The 15,074-nt window shown below is 46.8% G+C and overlaps 1 protein-coding gene across 9 annotated transcripts in view; it reads left to right on the top strand.

Moving 5' to 3' along the window:
* VWA3A (von Willebrand factor A domain containing 3A) overlaps positions 1-15,074 on the top strand; it is a 78,728-nt gene that overhangs the window by 33,445 nt on the left and 30,209 nt on the right. For all 9 annotated transcript variants that reach the window (XM_032802105.2, XM_032802101.2, XM_032802108.2 and 6 more), the window contains 7 exons: positions 774-844; positions 8,634-8,792; positions 10,708-10,798; positions 11,340-11,450; positions 11,985-12,082; positions 12,255-12,407; positions 13,210-13,318. In XM_032802105.2, coding sequence (XP_032657996.1) covers positions 774-844; positions 8,634-8,792; positions 10,708-10,798; positions 11,340-11,450; positions 11,985-12,082; positions 12,255-12,407; positions 13,210-13,318 — 792 coding nt within the window. The remainder of the gene's footprint in view (positions 1-773; positions 845-8,633; positions 8,793-10,707; positions 10,799-11,339; positions 11,451-11,984; positions 12,083-12,254; positions 12,408-13,209; positions 13,319-15,074) is intronic.

The following is a 15,074-nucleotide window of genomic DNA, read 5'->3' as shown; positions in this document are numbered from 1 at the left end:
CAAGAGCACTCTGCAGCTGTGCCATCTGGGCCAGCCCGCTGGAGCATGCTGTGGCCATGCCATCCAGTCTGGCCTGCCGAAGCAGGCTGCAGCCGCGCTTTCTAGCCTGCCGGAGCAGCTCCAGCCAGGCCAGACACATCCTACCCAGATAAGGTGGGAAGGGATGGGATGGGGAGAGTTTGGGGGTCCCTGGCTATGGGTGGGGTCATGAAGGGGTGGTCATAGGGGTTACTTTTCTGACCCCCAGCTTCTCCCTCCAAAAAATTTCCCCACCAGTTGCTGTTCCGGCCCATCAGGGTAAGCAGCTTGCACGCATGGACACTTTGTTTACTTAGGTTTACTTCTGTGCCTGCAGACACTTGAGGTAAACAAACCATCTCGGCCCACCAGCAGCTTATCCTGATGGCCTGGGAGTCAAAGTTTGCTGATCCCTGAATTACAGGGTCAGCTTATGAACAGGTTATAAAAAATTTCCATTTTTACTTATCCATTGTGGGAGGGTCGGCTTATAAACGAACCGGCTTATGATCAAGTATATGCTAATTAGAAACTAATGTAATCATAAGTCAACTCTGGATAGGCATTTCTAAAGACAAACATTGTGAAGTTTTTAATTAATTATGAAGTGTGGGATAAATTATGTCTAGCCCTTATGAAGTATACACTTTACTTTTTTGTTCTCTTTTTCTGTTGATTTCTTTGTGTGCTCTGCAAGTTGCAATATATTTTCATTAAAATAATTACCTATGGATAAACATATGTTTAATTACCAGGTATTTATGAAAGTGATGATATCAGTATTATTGTGTCTGAAATGGAAAAAGCAGTCAACTACTCCCAAAAGGTATGCTTTAAAAAATACCATTTTAAATTTTCTTTAGAAAATAGCTCTACAATATTTATTCAGTTGATGGTGTTCTGACATTAGCTACACAATCAAAATAGTGCATGATTTAGGATAATATAAAATAATGTTTAAAGTAAAAATAGAGTTCTGCTCTGGAAAGCAACTATAAAACTGGCCTTGTGGTGTTCCATGTTTGTGTTTCAGTGAGTCCATATCAAATATGATGAGTTTATAAGTAAAAGGATGCTCTTTTTATCTGCTAATTCTGTAAACTCAGCCTGAGCTTTGAGAGTCAAGCTGGGTGTTTCTTGCACATCACCAGTAATAAAGATTCTGCAGCCAAATTATGCCCTTAATTATTTGTCAACAACCCAAATGGAAAGAGTAAATATAACTGTGGGCATAATTTGTCCTGCAGAATCTTTATTACTGATGAAGATACACAAAATGGTCAGAACTCTGCTGTGTAGTCTAATCAAGTTGTAGTTCAGTCTAGTGGATAAGGCACTGGGACTGGGAATCAGGAGGCTTGGATTTCATTCCCCTCTCTGCGTTTGTCCTACTGTGTGATCCATGGGCCAGTCACTCCATCTCTCTACACCTGTGTTTCCACTCCCATCTTTGTCCGTATTGCACATGTAGATTGTAAACTCTTTGTGGCAGGGACTGGCTCGCTCTTTGTACAGTACCTAGCAGAATGGGGCATCTAGGCATGGCTGTAATACAAGTAATAAAAAATGTATTCTTCCTACCTGGGTTGATTTTGCATTGCCATCAGTTTTACTTGTAAACTAAGCTAATATAATATGGAATCATTTATATACAACAAAAATGGACATTTGATTTGTTCTCAAATTACTTTCAACGTAGTGTCGTGCATTTGATGTGCCTGTTTCTCTTGGAAATGGTTCTTCTTCTTCGAGTGCTTGCTCATATCCATTCCAGTTAGGTGTGCATGCGCCGCGTGCACGTTCGTCGGAGAAACTTTTACCCTAGCAACACTCGGTGGGCCGGCAGGTCGCCCCCTGGAGTGGCGCCACTATGGTGCCTGATATATACCCCTGCCGACCCAACCGCTCCTCAGTTCCTTCTTACCGCCCGTGTCGGTCGTTGGAACAGTGGAGCGCAGCTTAGCTGACCTCCGCTTCCCTAGCTACTCGTAGTTCTTGTGTATTTAGATATATAGTTATAATCCTTTTATATATATATTTATCTATACTTATGCGTTTTTTCTTTGCTAGCATAGTTAGTTTAACCATAGTTAGCGGGGTTCGGGGAGTAGCCCCTCCCCGCAACCGGTGCCGGAGCCCATGCCCGGCTCACCGGTTCTTAGTCCGTGCTTGGCCGGCCTCCGGCCGTTGCTGACAGGAGATCCACACGACTCCTGTTTACGGTGCCTTGGGGGATCGTATTTCACAGCTAAGTGCCCCATTTGCAAGGCGTTTAAGCCGAGAACAAAATTGAGCGGCACTTTCTTTTCCCTCCACCTTCTGCACCGAGCGCTGGCTACTCGGCGGACAGAAGCGCCTCCTCGGCACCGGACCCCGCTGGCACCGGCCGTTACCGGCACCAACGTCGACTCGGCACCGCTCCCTCTCTCTGGGGTTGAGAAAGCCACGACTCCTCCTGCCAGTGCCCGACAGCTCCCCGGCACGCGCTGTGGTTGAGCTCCCTGCTCCTGCTGCTTCTGTGCCAACTGCACCGCAGCCAGAGAGCTCGTTTACGTCGGATCGCCAGGCACCAACACCTGCAGAGGCACTGAGGACGCCGGCACCGTTGATTCCGGTCCCGCGGGGCCGTCGAATCCAGTGCCTGCCTGCTCCCCGGCATGGGCCGTGGTTGAGCCTCCTGCTCCTGCTGCTTCCATGCCAACTGCACCGCAGCCAGAGAGCTCGCCTAAGTCGGATCGCCCGGCACCGACACCTGCCGCGGCACCGACAACGTCAGCACCGTCGATCCCGGTCCCACAAGGGCCGTTGAATCCAGTGCCTGACCGCTCCCCGGCACGCGCCGTGGTTGAGCTTCCTGCTCCTGCTGCTCCCGTGCTAACGGCACCGCAGCCAGAGCTCATCTAAGACGCATCGCCCGGCACCGACACCTGCCGCGGCACTGACAACGTCAGCACCGTCGATCCCAGTCCCACAAGGGCCGTCGAATCCAGTGCCTGACTGCTCCCCGGCGCACGCCGTGGTCGAGCTTCCTGCTCCTACTGCTCCCGTGCAAACTGCACCGCGGACAGAGAGCCTGTCTAAGCCGGATCGCCCGGCACCGACACCTGCTGAGGCACCGGCGACGTCAGCACCGTCGATCCCGGTCCCACAAGGGCCGTCGAATCCGGTGCCTGACAGCTCCCCGGTACACACTGTGGTCGAGCTTACTGTTCCCTCCACACCGGAGACATTTCCAACGACGAGGGATCTCGTTGCCGTGACAGAGTGGATGCTGCCTGAACCCCCGGCACCGCCGGTGCGGCTACTACAGTCTCTTGGCAAGCCTCCTTGATACGACCATCCTCTGTCGGCGCAGCAGAGCGGCACCGTTCATGATCACGGTCCCGCAGACGGTCCAAGTTCCGTCGGCACTCCTGCTTCCGACGCCACTTGCAGTCCCGACGCTGCTCTCCTCGGCACCGGTCGCACTCGCCGCACAGGTCGGTGTCCCGTTCACCGACCCGATAATCCCGGCACCGTTCCGGCTCCCAGCACCGCTACAGGCACTGTGACTCCTGTAGCCGCTTCCAACCTCGAGATCTCGGTCGACCTCCCAGCACCGCTCTGGTCGCAGGTCCGGATCTCGTTCCAGGTACCAGTGCGCCTTGCGGTACCGGTCCCAGGTGCCAAGTTGGGCAAGGTCTGGTAGAGTCAGACTCTCTGCCCATGATCTTTCAGCACCTCCATGGCCATCCAGACACGCATCAGTGTCTTCCCATGCGGACAGCTCTTATGCTCAGGACCGCGATTCTGGTGTGCCCACCAACAACCTGAGAGCCCATCAGGCTCTCCTATGGAGGGTAGCACTCAATGCGGACCTCCAGCTGCAGGAGGTCCCGGAGGTAGGGGACCCGGTAGTGGACATTCTATCGCCGGTTGCCCCGCTAGAGGGGCCCTACCCGTTTATTCGGACCATCCAGGCGAATGCCGATACTCTATGGAGGGTACGACTACTGGTCTGTCCGTCCTCCTCCCTGCGCACTAGTCATTCAGTTGGTCAAGAAAAAGGGAACGGCATGGCCAACAGGTGCCAGCCCCGAAATCGAAGGGGGCTAGGCGAATGACCCTACTCAGCCGCAAGGTGTATTCTGCAAGGCTCTTATAGCCCTGCGTGGCAAATCAATAAGCCCTGCTTAGCCCCTATAATCATAACACCTGGATAACGGGGGATAATATTATGGAGCTTCTCCATCAAGACTCCGGCCAAGAGTTCACTGCCCTCTTGGAGGAAGGGAAAAAGGCGGCTAGAGCTTCTCTTCAGGCCTCGTTACCATGAGGAGCATCTCATGGCTTCCGGTTTCAAACCTCCGGCCTTTCACAACTTACCATTTGTTGGTAAAGGCCTCTTTGCGGTGAAATCAACCCCAGGCTACAAAGCCTGGAGGGCAACAAGGTCCTAATGAGCTCTCTCTCGGCATGCATACGCCGACGACCTAACGCAGGCCTTTCCGTCCCCAGCCACACCACCACACTCTGTGCCTAGCCACAGATCGGGCTTTGGCAGTCGGCGCGACTGAGGTGGTCGCAGACGACCGTCAGGACCCTAGAGGGCCAAGATCGAGGCCCCTCACAATCACGATCGGGGACCAAAGACGAACTTTCAAAGGTGCGCCCGAGGGCGGCGTACCGGTTACAAGCGGCTTACCACTCCTACTTCCTCTTGGCGTGGTCCCAGTCAACTTCAGTTCGCGGTCCCCTGCACATGGTGGAGTTTGGGTGCCACCTCCAATTTGTTCCAACCCTGTCCCTCTTCAGGGACTCCTCTCGGGCGTAATTCCTCTTACAAGAGGCGCAGACGCCGATGGACGAAGGGGGCAACTATTCCCTAATCCCCGACTCGTACGGAGGTCTCAGACCTATCCTACACCTACGAGGACTCAACCAGTTTATGTTAAGGTTGAAGTTCCGCATGGCATCCCTGGGAACCATTATCCTGTCCTTAGATCCTGGAGGCTGGTATGCCGCCTCAATATGAAGGACGCGTACTTTCACATTGCCATCTTCCCTCCGCACAGGAGATACCTCCGCTTTCTAGCCAACCGTTGGTACTTCCAGTTTACGGTCCTGCTGTTTGGCCTTGCTACAGCCCCACAGGCATTAACCGAGTGTGTGGCCGTAGTCGCCACCCACCTCCGCCGACGCCGGATATGCGTTTCCATATCTGGGCGATTGGCTTATCTGAGGAGACTCCAAGACACAAGTCACTCAGCGTGTGGGCATCGTCAAGGACCTATTCACATGTCTAGGCCTGATGGTCACTACGGAAACATCCACTCTGGTTCCCACTTGTCTCGGTCTCCCGGGTCCCGCGGCTTCTTGCTAGTTTGTAACCAAACACGCTAAGCTCTGCCTCTGTCATCTCCAAGTTTGGCTCAAATCGGCGTACCGCCGGATAGGGGCCCAATGGTCACCATAGTCACCATTCCCTGAGCATCCTAGGCTCCCTAGAAGGTGGCTAACTCCCTCCCTGGTGTGGGCAGGGATGCCGCTCTATCCGCCCCAGCCCTCACTGTCCCTGACGATGGAGGCGTCATCTCTCAGCTCAGGTGCTCACCTCAGTAACCTTCGAGCTTAAGGCCTTTGGTCTTCTCAGGGGCTGGCGTTCCACATCAATGTTCAAAGATGAGAGCAGTCTGCCTGGCGTGCCAGGGGTTCCAGCAGCAGCTGCGAGGCCGTAGCATCTCAGTGTTTACAGCCAGCACAACGGCCATGTACTACATAGACAACCTGGGAGGGACGTGGTCCTCCTCCTTTTGTCAGGAGTCCATCCATCTCTGGGACTTTTGCATAGCCCACTCGATAAATCTGGTAGCATCCTTTCTCCTTGGCAATTCGACTCAGCAGGGTTTTCCTGTCTCATGAGTGGTCGCCCTGCCTGATGTGATGCATTTTGTGGCCAGAAGTGGGGTTTTTTCCCCCACATATGGACCTGTTCGCTTACCGCGAGAACGGGAAATGTCCGAGGTCCTGCTCCTTCCAAGGTCTCTCCCCGGGACCGATCTCGGACGCTGTCCTCATGCCGTGGAAGGGCCAACACCTTTATGCCTTCCCGCCGTTCCCCCGGCTCATTGGGTCCTGCTCAAACTTCGCAGGAGCAGAGCGCGCATCATCATGATCACTCCAGCGTGTTCCAGGCAGCACTAATACGCCACGTTGCTCGGCCTGTCAATAGCCTGCCCAATTACCCTGCCACTCCACCCAGACCTTGTACCTCAGGACCACGGCAGACTTCGCCGCCTGGACCTGCAGTTTCTTCACCTCACGGTGTGGCTCCTACGTGACTATCAGGGTGGCAGGATGCCTTCCACCTGGTCAACGTACCTGGCCAGGTGGAAGCGTCTCTCCTACAGGTGCGAAACGCTTAAATCTTACTCCTGCTGGGGTCTCGATCCCCTCTATTTTGGACTACCCTCCGGCCTGCAACAGCAGGGCCTAGCGGTGTTCGCCGAAGGTACACTTGGCAGCCATCTCTACCTTCCATCCAGGCTAAGGTGGTCGTTCTGTGTTCTCACACTCTATGGTTTTGGGGTTCCTCAAGGGCTTGGAGCGCATGCACCCTTAGGTACGCTGCCCAGCCCCAACCTGGGACCTCAACCTGGGTTTAACCAGACTTATGTCTCCTCCATTCGACCCGTTAGCGACCTGCTCGCTGCTATACCTGTCTTGGAAGACAGCTTTCCTCGTAGCCATTACATCGGCCAGACGAGTCTTCGAGCTCAGGGCTCTTATGGTGGTTCCACCATACTTTATGTTTACAAAGACAAGGTGCAGTTACGTCCACACCCGGCTTTCCTCCCTAAGGTGGTTTCGGCCCTTCATGTTACCACACTCAACATGACGGGGACAACAATTGCACTCCCTGGACATCTGTAGAGCGCTCGCTTTTATGTTGAGCGGACAAAACCATTTTGTAACACGCCCCAACTCTCGGTCGCAGTAGCAGTCCGAAGGAAAGGCCTACCTGTTTCCTCTCAGTGGATCTCATCTTGGGTGATAACGTGCACCCGCACTTGTTATGATTTGGCTCACATTTCCCCAAGCCACATCACCATGCGTTCTACCAGGGCTCAGGCTTCATCTGCCGCCTTGCTAACTCGTGTACCTACCCACGAGATCTATCGCGCAGCTCCATGGTCCTCGGTCCATACCCTTGCTTCGCATTATGCTCTGGTTCAACAGTCAAGAGATACTGCAGCCTTTGGCTCAGCAGTTTTACATTCTGCCATATTTCACTCCGACCCCACCGCCTACATAAGGCTTGGGAATCACCTAACTGGAATGGATATGAGCAAGCACTCGAAGAAGAAAAGACGGTTACTCACCTTTGTAACTGTTGTTCTTCGAGATGTGTTGCTCATATCCATTCCACACCCGCCCTCCTTCCCCACTGTCGGAGTAGCCGGCAAGAAGGAACTGAAGGGCGGCTGGGTCGGCAGGGGTATATATCCGGCACCATAGCGGCGCCACTCCAGGGGGCGACCAGCCAGCCCACCGAGTGTTGCTAGGGTAAAAGTTCCTCCGACGAACGTGCACGCGGCGCGCGCACACCTAACTGGAATGGATATGAGCAACACATCTCGAAGAACAACAGTTACAAAGGTGAGTAACCGTCTTTTCTGACTAGTGCTAAAATTAGACACCTTGAGGTAAATGTTCAAAAATCTACCCCTCATCATCTGCCCCCCTTATTGAAAATCTACCTCATCAACTAAGGAAACATGGAACCTCTGTATGTAGGTTATTTGATTGGTTTTACTATGTTTTTTTCCTGTAATGTTCTCTCCTTAAGAATAAATGTGCTTGCTTAGAAAGGTCTGTGTGGCAACTTATAAATGTTCACAGCCTCTGAGGAGAAAGCAAAACATAGGTGCATGCCTGTTTAGACCATCTGGCTTGCCAGGGAGCTCACACTATAGATAAGGAACTGTGCAGCCTTGAAAAAAACCAGTTAGGAGGGACAAAGACCTGGGTCTCCCCCCAAGAGATATGATGGCTGAGGAGCCAAGAAACCTAGAGTAGGCTGTACCATGGAGGGGGTTGCAGATGCAGTTGTCCCAAGCTGTCACAGATGTAATATAGGTACAGTTTAAAAGCTGAGTTTTTAATATATGGAAGACCCTGAGGAAGGTGTATTGTATTCTGGTATCTTTGTTGCTCAGGCAAATGCAGAGGGAAGGAGATTCCACTGACAAAAACTAGGTAGATATTCAGGAGAGTCTTATGATATATGTCTTATTTATTGCTTGTATCATTTTAAATTAACCACCTACTGTTCACATAGCTAATCTCTGTAAAACGTTTTGTTGTTGGCTTTGTCCTCTCTATCCTACTCAGTCCAGTTTGTTAGACCCACTCATCTGTGTTTCGTTTTAAATCAGATTGTGTACTCTTCAGGACAGGAATTTTCTTTGTGTGTTTGTGCAGTGCATAGCACAGTGGGTCTCCAATCCCAACTGGGACAGGTCGGTGATGCTGTATTACAAATAAGGAATAGTAAGGTGGCTGTTTAAAATGTATACTTAAATTGCCTGCAAAGGAACTGTTAACCTTAGCAACAATCTGAATTTTCATTTCAGTGTGCCTTGCTGGTGGAATCCTTAAAGCAACGTTCAGGAACTCAGTTGGTTAATCAGTTTATCCCAGAAGAAGATTTAAAGATGCTCTTAAAAAAGGAGAGAACTAGAGCACAGAAATTGCTGCCTCCTAAACCTACAGCTCTCACTCTGGCTAGAATGGTTTGATTTCATTTATTACCCATATTTTAAAGATATACAGTATATACTTGTTCATAAGCCAAATTTTTTTAGTAAAAAAGGGAAGCACCATAGAAAAGGGATGTCAGCTTATGAACGGGTATAGAGAGGGAGAGGTGGGACACAGCCCCTCCCCCCAAACAGACGGAGCAAGGAGAGGCAGCAGAGCCAGAAGGGAGGAGGCGGGGACAGAGTCTCTCCGCTTCTGGCCACACTGCTCTTCCCTGAGCCTCCAAAGCAGCTGCAGCTCTGGAGCTGGCAGGCTGCAGCTGTGCCGCTCAGCCCTGCCCTCCAGAGCAGGCTATGGCCATGCCACCTGGCCCACCAGAGCATGCTGTGGCTGTGCCATCCAACCCAGCCTGCTGGAACGTGCTGCAGCCACGTCGCCCAGTCTGGCCCACCGGAGCACCTCCAGCCAGGCCAGACACATCCTCTCGTGGCCCTCCCCGGATAAGATGGAAACGGATGGGATGGGGAGAGTGTAGGGGTCCCAGGCTAGGGGTAGGGTCATGTGGGGGGTGGTCACAGAGGTTACTCCCCTGAACCCCAGCTTCTCCCCCCCCAAAAAAAAATTTCCCCACCAGTTGCTGTCCCGGCCAGTCAGGGTAAGCAGCTGGCATGCTGGGACACTTTGTTTATTTAGGTTTACCTCTGTGTCTGCCGACGCTCAAGGTAAACAAACCATCTTGGCCCGCCAGCAGCTTATCCTGATGGCCCAGGAGCCAAAGTTTACTGACCCCTGAATTATAGGGTTGGCTTATGAATGAGTCATAAAAATTTTCCATTTTTATTTATCCATCTTGAGGGGTGGGAGGTTGGCTTATAAACAAACTGGCTTATGATCAAGTATATATGGTAATCTGTTTTAGTGAGTGACAATACACAAGAGGTCAGATGCTGCCCTTTAGAAGAGAAAAGGGTTTAAGATGGAAACTTTAGGGAATATCTTTTTGGTAAAATACCATAATAATACTCAGCAATTATATAGCACTTTATGTTGAGTGCTACATAAACATTATCAGTAAGTAATCCTCTTAACAACCATGTGAGGTAGGCATAGTGATACCTGCCAGGGTGGTACAAGAGATCACGCTTGTAATGCAACCTCCTGGCCTAGGAAACTGCACCAAAGTATATACAAATGTAGCAAGTACAATTTTGCATTGCCTCTGTTTAAAAGAAAAAAAAAAATCTGAATAGCCAGTTTTGGCAGTCCCTTGAGTGGCAACTTATGACAGATGCTGCAGTATATTCTCTCCATTTTATAGATGAGACTGAAGCAGAGAAGTGGCTTTCCCAAGGCCACACAGTGAGTTAGTATCAGAACCACGATTAGAATTCAGGACTTTTTGCCTCCTGACCCTTTGCTGGAATAGTCTTAGTGGATAATCTCAACAATTGTTCCATGATAAATTATCCAAGACAATATTTACCAAATATCCCATAAAAAATACAGGACAAATGTATAATACAAGAATTGATATGAAGCATTGTTATATACTTAGAGATGTGAAAATCTTCACAGAATTTTCCATAGAAGTCTAGTGATCCTTTAATGTTCCCTTTATCCAGTAGTTAGGTTTGTCAGCTAGAGGTGATCAGGTTTGTTATGCTGTTTGCTCCAGAATGTCCCTTGTATATTCAGTGGTATAACAAAGACTGACCCTCCTGTTGAAGCCAACAGGCATTCAATGAGAAAATACAGCATAGTGAATTAGTTGGCGTGGGATACTCCTGGAAGTTATCCTGTGCTAAAACTCATCTGCAAGTTTGTCCTTGGTACCAGAGTAAAAGGGAGATAGAAAATAGGGTCTAGTGTATTGAGTGTGAGAATTCTGTAACAAGATACAGTCAAAAGGAAATGTTTAGAGGATTCACTCATTATCTGTGCTTTTAGAATATCAAAGACAATCATGAGGGGGAAAAAAATGCTGCCTTAAAAGCTCTGACATGGCGTCCAACTAGTGCCAAAGCAGAAATCCCACCACGTATGTATAGATAAAGTTCATTATTTTATATTGAAAGCCACTGGAATAATTAGATTAGAACAAGTGTGTTTATCTTCACAAATACTTTCTAGAACCTTCACACTTCTTAACCAGATAGCTATGACCATTAGGAAACAGGACAATTGTTTTCAAAGTAAAGCTATTTTAGTTTAGAAAATCAGAATTGATTTGGTTCTAAATTCATATTCTGTCATCTCTTGAAGTTTCAGCCAGTGAGGAGTAAAATGTATTGTTACTTGCCTTCCCCAATGATTAAGGTGTTAATCTCTCAACCTCAGACTCATAAATCTATTCATTTTACCTCTTTGTAAGTGTCTAAGCTTGATGATCCCCACTTGTATATGGAGAGCATGAGTGAATTAATAATAATTTACCATTTTTATCTACATGTAAAATCTTTTAGGTATTTCAATCTGTGACAATGTAAAATTATGACATGAGTAGTACAGTGGAGTAACATTGCAAAAGCAGGCATGATTGTCCTATCTGAAACAATACAATATTTACTTTTATATTGTAGCTCAGCCAATAAAAGAATGGACTCAGACTTCTGTGAAGAAGAAATATAAATCAAGAAAACAGTCACAGATCTCCCTCTCAGTATTTTATATTGACAAAGGAAAAAATGTGGGTAAGTGCTTTCAGCATCTGACAGCTAAATATTTGTCCTTTTACTTACAAAACTATTTAGATATTAATTCACTGAAAACCAGCAAGCTTTTTACAATGATTTTTACACATAGGAGAAATGTATGGAAAATGGTTTGTCGAATGGTGAACGATACAACCAGTGATTTATTTTATGCTTTTATTGATTTCCTGCATGATCTCGGCCAAATCACTTCTCTCTACATCATTTCAGTATATGTACACTGAATGAAATGACATTTACCCACCTTTTGTAAAGTTCTTTGAAATCATCTGCTCAAAGATATTAAGTCAATAGTATTATCTTTGTCGTATGAGCCCATGGGGAAAAGTTCGGATCACAATGCTCCACAGCAAATACAAGTTTAAACGAGAAGTGACATTTTTTTATATACAAAGTGTTTTAGAGAATCTTAGGCACATATATTATGCCAACTACAGAAAAGATCCCATTGACTTAAGCATGGCCACAATTTCACCCAGAGTGTCTAATTTCACTTTTTTCTGATCTGACTAGGTGCAGTTTACAGAAAGTATCCAAAGAAAAAAGGTGTGAGGAGGTCTGTTCCTGTTGCTACACTGCCAAAGGAAGAGGAAATATGTTCAAGCAAAGAGGTATTCAGTTATTTATTTATGTAACCACCATCTTTATTAGACCACTTAAGAGAAATGAACATTGAAAATGAATATTTGTGACTTAGACAAATATAGTTTTGCATGTGGTTTTAATATTTGCAGTCATATATCTAGTTAAGTTAACAGAGTGCTCTGTTTTTTCTCTTAAAAGTGGTTGAACAAGTACAGTATAAAAAAGTTGAAGTTAGAGTTGCCCAGAATTATGTTTGGTCCCAACTGTGTTCACCAGAAGAAAACGGTGGAGTCTTTGCACAAGAAAGTGTCAGCAAAATACTGTACCATTTTTCCCAGTGTGGAAATCAATGTAAGTTGATGCAGCTATCATGAACCCTTGTATTTGAGGTGCATATCATAACATGGTTTTGTATTCATTTAACACAGTTCCAGTTAGTCTCTAATTGTGCCAAACCAGTGTTAAACTTACACTACGGGTTAGGTTATTATCTTTCCCATAGTATACAAAAACAACATGGGTCTATCTGTTAATAAGAAGTTGTATATTATTTTAAAATTATTGTGAGTAATATACATACACCTGTGTGAATATATGTAGGCACTTAATATCCCTAGACAAGTTCTAGATTAAAATCTCTTCTGTCCCTGAAATTTGAAAAGAAAAATAAATAATGGGCTAAATCTATCTGTTCTGACTCGAATAAATTTCCCACTGAAATCAGTAAGAGTTGTGTGTGAGTAGAAGCTGATGGATTTGGTTCAGGCTGTAAACATTTCCATATAATTAGTTAAAGTACAGATAATTCTACAATCTGAGGGAATCAGCAATTTACCCTAAGGTACTGATCAATGGTCTGTCACCTAACAAAAGTGACACCATAAAAATACAAGAAATAAATGTATCCAGTCAAATTCTATCATATGCACCCTTGTTTGACCAGAGCCAGGTTTTCCTAATGTGGTCAAACCTACAACAGCCGCCAAAGGTATAATATGGGAGCTCTCCTACATGACTGCCTTCAGCCACTATATCATGGGTGTTCTAGATGGTAACATTTATGTCCCTGAGCAGCCATACAGACTGACACGGCAGCATAGTACATGTCTGCTAAAATAAGACATTCTTCTACCAATGGTGTAAATTGTTCTAGGGTATTGTGAAACACGTACAGTTTCAGCCTAAGGAACTAGAAGACTATGTTGAACAAATGGAGAGGGTGTTATGTTGCTATATACGAAGAATACAGTGGCTTCTTTCAGGTAGGCTTTATGTTTGGGATAGGGATGAGGTTATAATCCATTGTTGTGCAAGTGTAATCCAAGCATGATAAAAATATTTCCTCTTGCCTATGCCTACTGGCATAAAATTTGGACCGAATAGTAAACATTAGGTCTGAATAAGGAGCTAGTGTATCTATTATTCCATGATTATTTAGCTGCACAATTTGCTGAAGGATCCACTCCCTCCTTGCTCCAGAATCTAAACTTTCTTTTTTTAAATTAATGTTTATGATAAAGTGCTCATGGTTGTAAAGAAAACCTTGAAAGATGAACTAAGGTATGTACACTGCAATGAAAAACAGCTGACCTATGCCCTCTGCCTTAGGCTCACGCTGCAGGGCTGTTCCACTGCAGTGTAGGCTTACTGGACTCAGGGTGGAACCTGAGCTTTGGGACCCTCCCACCTTGCAAGGTCCTCCAACCCAAACCCAGAAGTCTATACTGCAATGAAACAGCCCCACAGCCCGAGTCCCAGGAGCTTGAGTCAGCTGGCGTGGGTCAGCTGCAGGTTTTTATCTGCAGTGTAGACATACCTTAAGTGCAAACTTGGCATGCAATATTCTCTTCCAGAATCTGCGGAGAGCTTGAAACACTAGTGTTGAGTGGTGGGAACTGCCCCCGTTAATCTCAATAGGGTACTAACCCTAAAACCCAAAGATTTCAAGGCAATCCAAGTAACTGTGTGGAATTTAGAAGAGTCTGTCTTTAAACAGAAAGCTGTTCTAAACCTTGATTGCAGCATAGTTGGTACTCCGCTATAATCGGTTAAATATCAACACTAAATATTTCACTGCGGATCATTTTAATAAAAACATCTATTTAATGTGTTTATCCCGCAAATCCAAATGGTTTGTTGTGCCTCCTCAGTGCCAGGAGTCTTTATTGCCCTTATCTAGCTGCCAGATGCTCCTATTTTCCCACCTGACTTTTAGAATGCAGTTATCAGCTGCACAACCCAAAAAAGGCAATGTTGAAAATTGAAGATGTGGGGATAGTGTTAAATACATTAAATGTACTGTCAAAAAAATCACCCAAGGGCTACCATACTGCTTGTGGTATGGTGTTTATTTTTAAAAACTCAAAAAGATTAAAAGAAGTTGCAGTGGAATTTCCAATCTACCATCCCAGAGTGCAGCAGAATCCAGGGACCTTGCTGCTTAATTTAGACCTTGCTTGCTATGGAATGCATGGTGCCCTGCTCATACATTTTTTAGTGTTTGTGAAGAGTACCAGGTTGATATTCCTGGAAACAGGACATGGCCATAGCAATGCAAGCTTCCCCACACCCATCACTGCTAATGTGCCTCAATCTTGACATGGAGGGCCCATTCTAAGGGTGAAAGAATGGTTCAGTATCCAACCTCATTAAGTCTTGGGCTTCATGTACAGCTATATCGCAGCACAGCTGCACCACTGTAGCACGTTAGTGAAGACATTCCTGTGCCTGCAGGAGAGCCTCTCCTATCAGCGTAGTTAATCTGCTTCCCCGAGAGGCAGTAGCTATGTCAGCAGGAAAAACTCTCTCATTGACATAGTGCTGTCTCATGGGGGGTTGGGTCAGTATAATTTAGGGCTCTCAAGTGATTAAAAAAATTAATTGCAATTATTCGTGCTGTTAAACAATACTAGAATACCATTTATTTAAATATTGTTGGATGTTTTCTACATTTTCAAATATATTGATTTCAATTACAACACAGAATACAAAGTGTACAGTGCTCACTATATATTTTAC

This window comes from Chelonoidis abingdonii, chromosome 9, assembly GCF_003597395.2.
Source record: "Chelonoidis abingdonii isolate Lonesome George chromosome 9, CheloAbing_2.0, whole genome shotgun sequence".
NCBI lineage: Eukaryota > Metazoa > Chordata > Testudines > Testudinidae > Chelonoidis > Chelonoidis abingdonii.
Note: the sequence above shows the minus strand (reverse complement) of the source record. Positions and strands in the feature narration are given on the sequence as shown.